Source organism: Elephantulus edwardii, unplaced genomic scaffold (genome assembly GCF_000299155.1).
Source record: "Elephantulus edwardii isolate Elephantulus edwardi_28Jun2011 unplaced genomic scaffold, EleEdw1.0 scaffold00195, whole genome shotgun sequence".
NCBI classification, from domain to species: Eukaryota; Metazoa; Chordata; class Mammalia; order Macroscelidea; family Macroscelididae; genus Elephantulus; species Elephantulus edwardii.
Genome location: NW_006399945.1, coordinates 1,034,102 through 1,046,211, shown reverse-complemented (window position 1 = coordinate 1,046,211; position 12,110 = coordinate 1,034,102). Strand labels below are relative to the sequence as shown.

The following is a 12,110-nucleotide window of genomic DNA, read 5'->3' as shown; positions in this document are numbered from 1 at the left end:
ACTGCACATTGATTGTTTTGCCATGTGTATGTTACTGTTGGCAGTTTTGATAGTATGGTAGAGGAGCAGGGAGTTCAAGGGAATGGGGAAAGAGGAGTGGAGATTGAGAATATGGCTGTTCTTTGAAGGAATTGTGTCAAAGAGGGAAGAGACAGAGAGATAGGATACTAGAATCAAGAAGGCAGGGTAAATGATGGGGAAAATGATGACATAGTTGTAACCATTCAGTAGGGAGGGTCCATCTCTGATCCAGGGGATAGGAGAGCCCTGTGGGTTGTTAAAAAAAGGGGGGGGGAAGAGCTGTGCAGGGGTCTGGCATCCAGCATGGATCACGTGTGGAAGTTCTCTGTGAGTGCTGCCGCCACCTCTTATATTATCCTCCCACAGACAGGAAAGGAGCTTATCCACCAAGAGTGAGGGTGGAGAAGCACCTAAGATAAGTTTGAAGAGAGAATGTGTCCTTGCCTAACTGGTGTCAGGTCGCATGATCTGTCAGAGTTCCTGACCCACTGCGACAGGGAGGCCATACACCACTGGAACTTGGGGACGTCTTGAAAGTTGCTATAGAATTTTAGGGAAAGTAGAGTTTAGACAAAATTTAAATGAAGCTGTTTTGATAAGCTCAGAGCTCATCAGGACTATTGTAAAGTAGCCAGTATCCAGTCTATGGTATACACACACACAGAGTCCTACTTTCTTGGAAACTGCATTATTAACTTGGAAAGTTAAGAGTGATTTGCAGTATCATCTCCAGAAACTCCTTTGAAGCTCTGCACCTGGTTTGGAAATTAAGGATGTTTCTCTGGGACTCAGGTCCTCTAAACAAGAGCTGCTGCTTCTCTTTGCTGTGGAGTCATAACCGACTCACAGCAGACCCTCCATTGACTTTCCAAGGCTGTAATTTGCACAGAGGAGATTGCTCCTCTTTCTCCTACAGAGCCATTGATGGGTTAAAAACACCAGAGAAGAACAGTGTCCGGGTTAGCAGAGCACCTCACTGCAGACAAGGCCACCAGAGCATCCTCCCAAAAGCAGAGTATTTTTCCCCTTACAATCTGATTTTAAGCCACAAAACCTGATAGTCTGTGATTTTGGAGAACAAAGAAAGCTGTCATCAGAGCTGTTTCAGAGAAGACAGAACACTTTATAGTTACAAAATGTCCTTAGGAAAAATACTGTTTCTTGTTAACCTTGTGTCTGTCTTTTATCACTGTTCTCCCAACTTGATGAGCAGGAAGAAAGTATGAAAGCATTGTGCCCTCTCCATTCTTCTCATGACTGGCTCCTCATGCTTCAGTCTCAGCATAAATATCCCATTTTCCAAAGATGTCCTCTGTCACTGCTTCATCTGATTAGTTCCCTATTTTGTTATTTTCTGTCTTTGAACCCTCATTACAATTATTTAGTGATACATTTTTTTTGTTTGCTTGTTTGTCTTGTATTCTGCACTAGATTTGTCACCAAAGAACTACAGAGGGTAAGAACTTAATCTGTTTATTTACTGATGTCTTCCCAGTGCACAGCTGGCCACAGAGTAGCTGTTTACTGCACATCGTGTGAGTGAGCGGTCAGAAGATAAGGAGACAGAGGAGTGTTGGGACCACAGAGAAGCTGGTGAGAAGTGGGGGGCTCTGAAGCCAGAGGAACTGCCAGCTTCTGTGATGGAGGCCAGGTGACCAGAGGACACCCTTCAGGCTCCGAGAGCACGGGGACACTCAGGAAGATCCCAGGAAAGGAAACCATTTGGACTCTTTGGATCTGTCTGTTTGCACAGTTACAATGTTTATGTAACAAAACCTTTTCAGTACTCTGTAGCAGAAGGATTCCAGACCCTGAGTGGTTCGTCTGGATGGAGCCCTGAGCTAGGAGAAGGAAGACGCCCCTAGAAGGTGAGGCAACTCTTCACGTTGCAGGTCTCTCGGACACAAGAGCACAGTGTTTTTACTGAACATTACAGAGAAGGCCTGGTGGCACAACAGTTAAGCACTCCTCTGGTGGCCAAAAGGTTGCCAGTTTGAAACTGCTCAGTGGCTGAATGGGAGAAAGTTACATTCTGCACTCCTGATGGCTACAGCATAGAAAACCCTGTGGGGCAGTTCTGTCCTGCACCTGTCATGGCCATGAATTAAAAATTGATGACATTTAACAAAAGAAAGACATCACTAACCCACGGGTCCTACCAGTGTGGCCAGATCCATCATTGCAGTGTTGACCCGGTTCCATTCTGGTTCAGTGACTGCTGCTCAGGGACGCCAAGTGACAGGCACCTGTCATCAGGTTCCCCACCTCACTCCCCCCCATGGCTTCCCACCTCCTTGATCCCTCCACCGACCGACAAGTCAGTCAGTGATGCTGGCTCCAGCCCTAGAGCAGAGCGTGAGTGTTTCTGCCTTCCCGTGGCTCTATATTCCGAGTATCACTTCTCTCTCTCTCATGCAGTACCGTGATTCTCGTTCACGTATTCGTCAGCTCTTCTTGTGGGTTAGTACCAGGGCCTCCTAACCAGTCTCCCAGCCTCAGCCTCTCCCACCCCATTCATCTTTTACACCAGTGAAAGTCTTAAAAACGTTGTGTTGTTTTATAGTACATTGAGAGAGCACTCACCTTCCATGCAGGAGGCCAAAGTTCAGTTCCCACCCAGTGGACTTGGTGGGCAACCACTGTGCATGTGAGAGCAGACTCATCAGTAGACACTTGTATGTTGCTAGGTTGCTGAGCAAGGTTTATTAGAGTGTTAAAGGAGATTAACAAGAAGGCCTGGTGATCTCCTTCCTAAAGTCAGCCACTGGGAACCCTACAGAGAACTGTTTACACACACACACACACACACACACACACACGGTCACATCAGCTGGCATTGACTTGATGGCAACTGATGTTCTGTTCTGTTTTGTAAGATACTGTTGCTGCTTGTTATATATTTTAGGACATTGTAGGAGATACCAACATGGACAAGAAAGCCCAGGAGAGTAAGAGGGGCCCCGGCCCCCGGGAGGTGCCCCCGGCCTTGCTGCTGCTGCTGGCGATGGTGCTCATGAACGCTGTCCTCTACCTCTGCCTCGACCGATTCTTTATTTCCCCTCAACATTCCACCGCGGACCCCAGCCACTGCCCCTTTGGTTACTTCAGAATGGGATCAATGAAAAATTGCTCACCCTGGCTGTCCTGTGAGGAGCTGAGGACGGAAGTGAGGCAGTTAAAACGTGTCGGGGAAGGAGCTGTGAAGAGAGTAAGTTACTGCTTTACCCTGCGCCGCTGTCAGCGTGCACATGGGGTGGCCCTGCGGGACACCAGGCTGCCAGTGCATGTTTAGAGTCATAAGGTTTTCTGTACTTCCCAGAAATCTCACACCTAGGAATTTATCCTGGGAAGAAAAGAATCCAAAAGAAGGAAACAAACTAAGTACAGAGAGGAGTGTTTTGCTTTGTGATTTATAGAAACACAAAACCAGGAACAAGGGTTGTAGGCTGAACAGAGTGTAGACTGTGTGGGGATGGCCAAGCCTGATCTCTGTAACTCCACAAGGACTTTTCCTGTCAACAACATTCACAGTAGGAAATGAAAAGGTCAGACATGCCCTCCATGATCCTGGATATCATGCTTGGATGGTGGATGGTCAGCGCAGGAGAGGAAGAATCTGGATAAGATGGATTGATATAGCACGTGGGGCAGTTGGGGTAAGTTTGTCGGAGTCAGACTGGCTCAGGAGAGGGCAGGCTTCAGAGCTGTTGTACTTAGGGTTACTATGAGTCAGAGGCAACTCAACAGCACATAACAACAATTACTGGGTTTAAAATCTATTGCAATGGCCACAGAGCTTTAAGAACCTTACTCAAGAGTTACGGGGTTTATTAAGGAAGTTGATAGATACTATACAGGTTAGTAACAGGATGCAGTTTCTTAGTCAGGACAGCTTCTCCGTCATGCTCACAGGCCCTTTGACCTTCAGCCTCATTGCTTAGGTTAGTGTTAAAAGTTCTCTTGTTGTTGTGTGCCGTCAAGCCAGAATAGACTTGGAGCTGATCCTCCAGCAGATTTTCAGAAGCTGTGATTTGCTTGGGAGAAGACTGCCCCCTTTTCTCTCTTAGAGCAGCTGTTGAGTTTGATCTGCATCTTTGGGTTGGCATTGCAGCCCCTCAGTACCAGACTACCTTCGTACTGTCAGTTGCCTCATCTTGCCCAGTCTTCCAGCAAACTTGGACAAAGGCCCCTGGTTCTGGCTCCAGGAGGTGGCACACCCAAATCTGCTCTGTGCCATGTTGACCTCTGGTTTTCTGCCGAGGCTGCTGCTGTTCTGCTGTAGATTCCAGTCAGACAGCTGTGGGAACCTCTGTCCTGAAGGAGGCGTGCTGCACTCTGCTTCCTCATCCTTGCTGGTAGTGAGAGTCCCACCTCTACTGCTGCACTTGCTCAGTGTAAGCCTGGCAGACTGGGGAAACAGACCAATCCCATGATGACTAATTCATCACACCCCATTTCAGGGTCAGTCACAGAGTGAAAGTAAAATATGGCCAAGAAAACTAGTTTAACCAACCAGTCCATGACACCACATAGTTGAATCCATTTGGGTCAGTTCCAGACCACTTCATAAAGCAGCTATCACACCAGCCCCAGTACATATAAAAGTTAGGTTTACACTATTTTGTGGTCTGTTAAGCATATGATGATGATGTTAGGTCCTCTTCAGTGGAATGTAGCTCATAGGGGCCCTATCCTGATAATAAATCCCAAACAGTTTGAATCCTGCCCTATCCTTCACCATCTTCACAATCTCCAACACCTTCAAACCCATTGCTACAGTAACTGTTATCAGTCCACTTATTTGAGGGACTTCGTTTCTTTTGCCATCCCTCCACCTTTCCAAGCATGATGTCCCTCTACAATGAATAGCCTCTCTAGCAACATGCCCAGAGTATGTGAGACAAACCTTTATCATCTTTGCTTCCGAGGAGCACTCTGGCTCTTTTCCCAAGATATATCTGTTTGTTCTTTTGGCAGTCCATTGGATATTCAGTACTCTTCTGTAGCACCACAACTCAATAGCGTCTATTCCTCTTCTCTCACCCATATTCACTGCCTAGTTCTCAGATGCATAGCAAGTGACTGAAAAGTCCTGAATCTGCACCTTAGTCCTCAAACTGATATCATTGCTCCTCAATAATTTGGAGAGGTCCCTCACTGAAGACTTTCCCAGTGCAATATGTCTCCTGATCTCCTGATAGTTGGTACCAAGGGTGTTGATTGTGGATCCAAGTAAGATAAAGTTGTTGAGAGTTTCAGCCTTTTCACCATCTATCATGCTATCAGTCTGATGGTGAGAATTTGTGTTTTCTTAATGTTGAGATGCAATCCATATTGAAGACTGTATTCTTTGATCTTCTACAGCAAGCACTTCAAGTCCTCCTCACTTCCATCAAGCAAGGTTGTGTCAGCTGCATAATGTAGGTTACTGATGAGTCTTCCTGTGATCCTGAAGCCACCATCTTCTTCATAGAGTCCAGCTTCTGGAACAGTTTGCTCAGCATACAGATTGACTAGGTATGGCGAATGGAGACAACCCTGACACACACCTTTCTTAATTTTAAACTCTGTTTGCACAGAAGCTTCTTGTTCTAGGTATAGAGTTCACATGAACACAATTATATTCTTGGACTGCCATTCTTCTCAATGTATGATCCACACAGTCAAATACCTTTGCGTAGTCACTAAAGCACAAATAGAAATTCTTCTGGTATTCTTTGCTTTTAGCCAGGATACATCAGACATCAGCAGTGATATCCCTGATAGCATCACCTCTTGTGAATCCGGCTTAAATGTCTGGAAGTTCCAAGGATCTTATGTATTGTTCTAGCCATTTGTAAATTATCTTCAGCAGTATTTTGCTTGCATGTGAATATCTATGATATTTTTCTGCTAATTTACCATTCTGCTAGATCACCTTTCTTGGGAATGGGAACAAATAGGGATCTCTCTTCCAGTCAGTCGGCCAGGTAGCTGTCCCCCAAATTTCTTGGAATGGACATGTCCAGGGCTGCAGCTCTTAGTTGAAATATGTCAGTCGCTATCCCATGGATTCCGGGCCTTATTTTTTGCCAATGCCCGAAGCCATTCAAAGTACAGCTAGAACTTCTAGCTTTTTGAGAAAAGCTTGAAATATTTTGAGAATTACAAAAATAACACATTTTAAGGGGCATAAGACAAAGGCTTATTATTGATCTAACTTTGCTGGTTTCTTTGGTAAATATACTCCCATTCTTCTCTCTCCAGGCACCATAATCTGCTGTAATCTCCCCCCCTACCCCCACCCCTGTTTGATGGTTTAATCTTTGAAGCTCTCTGGAGGGCAGGTGCTGTCCACATTGTACTTTTACAGAATGACATGACCTCAGTGTCCACTCCGCACTGTCCTTTGCCGGTGTGCCTCCTCACCTTCTTGGGCCTGGGCCTTTCTTCTCTGCTTATGCCTGCACCTCAGTGAGCTTGTCCAGCCACACAGCTTTATCTGCAGCTTAAACCTTGCCCTTAACCTCCAGAGCTTTCTGCTGCTTATCCCAAATCTCCACTTAGATGTCTACAAAGCTTCTCAGAACTTACTATGCCCCCCTGTTCTCCCACAGATCCCACCCTTCCTGTGCTCTGCTCCGTGTCAGTGAATGGGGTGCCATCTTTCAGGTCTCTCAGCCACTGGACATGACAGGTAGCCTGCCTTTCTCCCACATCACATGCAGTCTATCAGTGTATTTTAGTATCTCTATAAGAGCTCTGATGATGTCATCTGTAGGGTGTCATGCTTCTGACCCAATTGTGGTACCTCTATGGTGGTTTGAGTCTATCAGCTGCTCTGTGACAGAAAAATAGGCAGTGTCCTCCCACAAGATTTACAGCCTCAGAAACCGGCTGGAGGTCCAGATTTGGGTTGGTTCTAACTCAATGATAATGAATGAGTTGAGTTTTCATTTTAAAGGAAAAAACTTCAAAACTATTCTCATTAAAGCCTTAGTGAAGCTGTTCTACCTAAGTAACCACATAGGTAGTACACCCATATGAGAAATAGTAGGCTTCTTTGAAAAAAGAATGACTTTGACCTATCTATCTATATCTCTTTATCCCTGGAGAGAATTGATAAGGCATCAATAAAATGAAGAAAGGAAATTACAATATGTATGTTATAATCTCATTTATTTAAAAGCAAATGAAAATGCTATTTTATAAATATACATTATTGGTGTTGTGTGCCATCAAGTTGGAGCTGACCCTCTAGTGGGTTTTTAGGGCAGTAAATTGCATAGGAAGAGAGTGGCCATCCTTCTCCTGCAGAGCAGCTGGTGGATTTGAACCGCCTGCCTTTGGAATTGCAGCACAGTTTCTTACTACTAGGTCACCAGAGCTCCTTAAAAAAAACAACACAACATGAAAAGCGGCCAGCTCTGGTGGCCTAGTGGCAAGAAGCTGCACTGCAATCCCAGAGGTGTGAGGTTCGAATCTACCAGATGCTGTGCTGGAGGAGGAGGAACAATCTCCTCCTGTACCAGTCAGATCCGATTTGATGGTACACACACAAAATAATAATAAAAAAAAAATTTTAAAAAACACACAAAAAAAACCCCTGAAAAGCAGAGGACATGATCAATGTTGTTGTTGTTGTTGTTGTTATGTGCTGTTGAGTTGCTTGCGACTCATAGCGACCCTATGTACAACAGCCCTAAACTCTGCTCTGTCCTGTGCCAATCGCACTGTCTCTGACACTCCCATCCCAATTATCCCAGTCACCGAATCAATCCACCTCATAGAGGGCCTTCCCCTCCTGTGCTGTCCCTCCACCCTCCCAAGCATGATGTTCTTCTCCAAGGACTGGTCTCTCCTCACAACATGTCCAAAGTATGTTAGACGGAGCCTCAGAATCCTTGCCTCCAAGGAGCCACATGATCAATAGGATACCATATTAACAAAGACTTCCAAAAAAAACAAAAAACAAAGACTTCCGTTGGGTTGGGAAGCAATTTGAGGGTAGAGATATACTTTATATCATTTTGTATTTGTATCAAAGAACGTATTTGTGTATTAATTTTACATTTTATAAGGAAAAAAGTATATTCGCTGTTCTTCCAAAGGAAAGAGTTCTGGAAAGTATTAAAAAGTCAGCAATTTAGAAATGCAGGGAAATGACTAAAATAGTCTCTGATTTGCTAAGAATTAACATTGTTGTTATGTGCCGTCAAGTCGCTTGCGACTCAAAGCGACGCTATGTACAACAGCCCTAAACTCTGCTTTGTCCTGTGCCAATCTCACTGTCTCTGACACACCCATCCCGATTATCCCAGTCACCGAATCAGTCCACTCCCTAGAGGGTCTTCCCCTCCTATGCCTGCCCTCCACCCTCCCAAGCACAACATCCTTCTCCAAGGACCGGTCTCTCCTTACAGAATGACCTAAATATGTCAAAGCCTCAGAATCCTTGCCTCCAAGGAGCAGCCCGGTTTAACCCTCTCCAGCATAATTCTGTTTGTTTTCCTAGCAGTCCATGGTACCCTCAATACTCTTCTCCAGCACCACAGCTCAGAGGCATCAATTCTATCCTCCTTGGTCATTGTCCAACTCTCTGATGCATAACAAGTGATTGCGAAGACCATGGTCTGTATCAGACACACCTTAGCCTCCAGAGAGACACCATTGCTCTTCAGTACTTTAGAGAGGTCCCTAACATTAACATTAGCAGTTGCAAATACTTGTGGGGGTTTAAAAAAATTGCTAAATACTTAATCTTTCACTGACACGAAACAAAAAAACGAATATGACCTAGGGTGGGGTTGAGGAGGAAGTCATGAGGCCAGTGGTTGGGCCGCTCCCATTTACTGCTGGGGGTGCACTAACAGCCTCCCTCAACATCTTCAACAACTGGGGACCTCTCACAAGGAGCAAGTTTAAGGAATGGATGCATCCTAACCCCAAATCCAGAGATTGGAGTATGTGGGGATGTGGATCTGTGGACAGAATGTATTCATTATAAAAAGAAATAGCTACTCATGAAACCTGTAGTGGATGCAGTAGCTAAGTAAAAGTGAATTTTCATAGAAGTCATGATCCATAGTGAAATTTCTCTTTGGAAGAATTTCCCTTTAATAGGATTCTTTTTTTGGAAGTTTAATCTCAGCAGTTGTTTCCTGTGTTTTAGTAAAATGAACCTCCATCCTTAGATCCAGAAGAAATTTTCAAAGTCCTCTTGCCCACTTCATTGTTTTATTATCATAGTTTCTAGCTAGTTTTTTAAAATGGAGTTGTAAACGTTGTATAAATTATAGAAATTTGGAAAAATACCAAGAGGATGATGGGGGGGAAAGGGGGGCATCACCCAGAACACTGAGGCAAAGACAACTGACATGTTAACATATTTCCTTTATTTCTTTGCAATGGTATTTTGTCATGTTTGATACATTTGGAAAAGTCTTGGGTAAATAATTTTGTATCCTTTTTAATTTATAATTTTACATTTATCTGTTACAAATGTTACAAATATGTGTATTTTGATAACCACATAATATCCCATTGAGTGAAACTACCATAACTTACTCAACAATTTCTCATTTTGCTATAGATAGATCTCAGTTTATAAATAACACTTTTATTTTTTTCCTAGATCTTTTGATGTATTTAATATCATTGCTTTCAGTATATTTTTTTAAATTTAGACATTCAAGTCTCTTTATAATCAATGTAAATAACTGTTTTCTGTGACCACATCCTTTTCCCCCCTTTTCATTAATTTACCAAATTCTAATACAAATTCGAATAAATTCTTTCCATTTTCCTCACCCCCCCATCAAATTGTACAACTCAATGATTAATCCCCTCTTCCCCCTTACATCCACCTCCTTTATTTTATGAGGGAGGAGCAGAAGTCCAGAGAGACACAGTTCAGTGGGAGGGACCAGCCTACGCAGGATGCTCTTCTGTCCCCTTCTGCGTTCCCTTGGAGAATTTCAGCTGAGATCAGAGTGTCTTCCTTAAATCACTGTGCTGCCCCTAAACTTTTCTCAACTTCTGTGAGGTTGTATGAGGATGGACAAGTCTGGTGTGTAGATAACATTTCAATTCCTGCTTCTATAGCTGAAGCAATAAAAAGGCCACTGCTTTTATGATTTGCCTACTAAGAATAGGGAGCTCTGGTGGCTTAGTGGCAAAAAACTGTGCTGTTATCCTGAAGGCATGAAGTTTGAGTCCACCAGCTGCTCCATGGAAGACGGATGGGCAATCTCCTCTTGTGCGATTAACTGTTTCTGAAAATGCACCTTCCACGACAACAACAAAGATTAATAGCAGGCTATTTAGAGAGGCCTTGGGTCTTCGTACTCCCAAATGCTTAACCAGTTGTATAAGTCCATACTTTCTATTAACAGCTCCCTCTGTGACTCAGTTCCCCAATTCTTCTCTAATTCCTGTGGGTTCAAAGATGTGCCAGAAGGTCCTCCAGGGACTCAGACCCCTCGGGAATTACTCAGGTGACAGTAGGTACGCAGGCTGGGTTTTTTTGTACAAGCTGGTGAGCAGTGGTCCAGGCTGGCGGTAACAGGAAGCTGTATTGATGTTTTCGCGCACCTTCTAGCGTGAAGAGTGCTCTCTCTCTATTGCTTGCTTCAGTTGATGATTAACAAGACCATGCTGATATGCAAGACTTGTGTCTGCAGTTACGGTAGCTGGATACCAGAGGGGCTAACTAAGGGCTAAAAAGGCCAGCTTTTAGGCTGACACCACAGCCTCTCACCCACTGCCATCAGGTTGATTCTGATTCTCAGCAATCCTGTAGAACAGAGCAGAGCCACACAGAGTGTTTCCAGGGCTGGGAGCTTTACAGAGGCAGCCTGCCACCTCGCTCTCCTACACAGCAGCTGGTGGGTTAAGCACACTGATCTTTTAGTTAGCATTCAAATGACTTGGCTATAGCACGAGACCACAGGGACATGTAAAACTTTTTCTTTGCATAAAGAGAATACTATTTGTAGTTTATGATGATGTTAATTTTATTTTAAATCAGTGATATTGTTGTGTGTCATGGTCTGGCCTCCACTCACTTATGGAGATTTTTGGGTCTGGACTCTTCCAGTCACTCAGTCGCCCACTCCCCACCCTTTGTGCTGCAGTAGTTTGGAACTGGCAGGCTGTTTTTCACTTCAGGTTCACCCTGCAGTCCCTGATTGGCCTTCCAGGAGCATCCTCTGCAACCAGTCAGCCATTCCTCCTTCCTCCTGCCCTGAGTTTTTACAGATGGATGTCCCCCCATGGCCCCCATGACTCTCATTTAGGGAGGAGTTTCCAGCTTAAGTTTTTCTCTGGCTCTTTTTTAGGTCTTCCTGTCTGAGTGGAAAGAACGCAAGGTGGCCCTCTCACGGCTCACCAGTCTAGAGATGAAGGATGATTTCCTCCATGGCCTGCAGATGCTGAAATCTCTGCAGAGCAAACACGTTGTCACGCTGCTCGGTTACTGTGAGGAGGACAACACTCTTCTGACTGAATACCACCCCTTAGGTTCCTTGAGCAACCTGGAAGAAGCCCTGAACCTTTCCAGGTATCAGCATCTGAACACCTGGCAGCACAGGCTGCAGCTGGCCATGGACTACGTCGGCATCATCCGCTACCTGCACAACAGCCCCCTGGGCACGCTGGTCATGTGCGACTCCAACGACCTGCCCAAGACGCTCTCCCAGTACCTGCTGACGAGCAACTTCAGCATCGTGGCCAACGACCTGGATGCGCTGCCCCTGGTCAACCACAGCTCCCGGACGTTGGTGAAGTGTGGCCACAGGGAGCTCCACGGGGATTTTGTGGCTCCGGAGCAGCTGTGGCCCTACGGAGAGGACCTGCCTTTCCACGATGACCTCATGCCGCCCTATGACGAGAAGATCGACATCTGGAGGATTCCTGACGTCTCCAGTTTCCTTCTGGGCCACGTTGAGGGGAGCGACATGGTGCGGTTCCATCTGTTTGACATCCATAAGGCGTGCAAGAGCCAGACTCCTGCAGAGAGGCCCACTGCTCAGGATGTCCTGGACACCTACCAGAAGGTCTCGAGTTTCCTCCGAGACACCGTTGTGGCGCAGACAAGAGAAATGCTATAG

At 45.2% G+C, this 12,110-nt stretch overlaps 1 protein-coding gene across 1 annotated transcript; it reads left to right on the top strand.

Annotated features, from left to right (window-relative positions):
- Positions 1–2,947: 2,947 nt before the first annotated feature.
- POMK (protein-O-mannose kinase) lies at positions 2,948–12,110 on the top strand. The gene is made up of 2 exons (XM_006896975.1): positions 2,948–3,229; positions 11,340–12,110. The coding sequence occupies exons 1-2, from the start codon at positions 2,948–2,950 to the stop codon at positions 12,108–12,110; spliced, it is 1,053 nt and encodes a 350-aa protein (XP_006897037.1).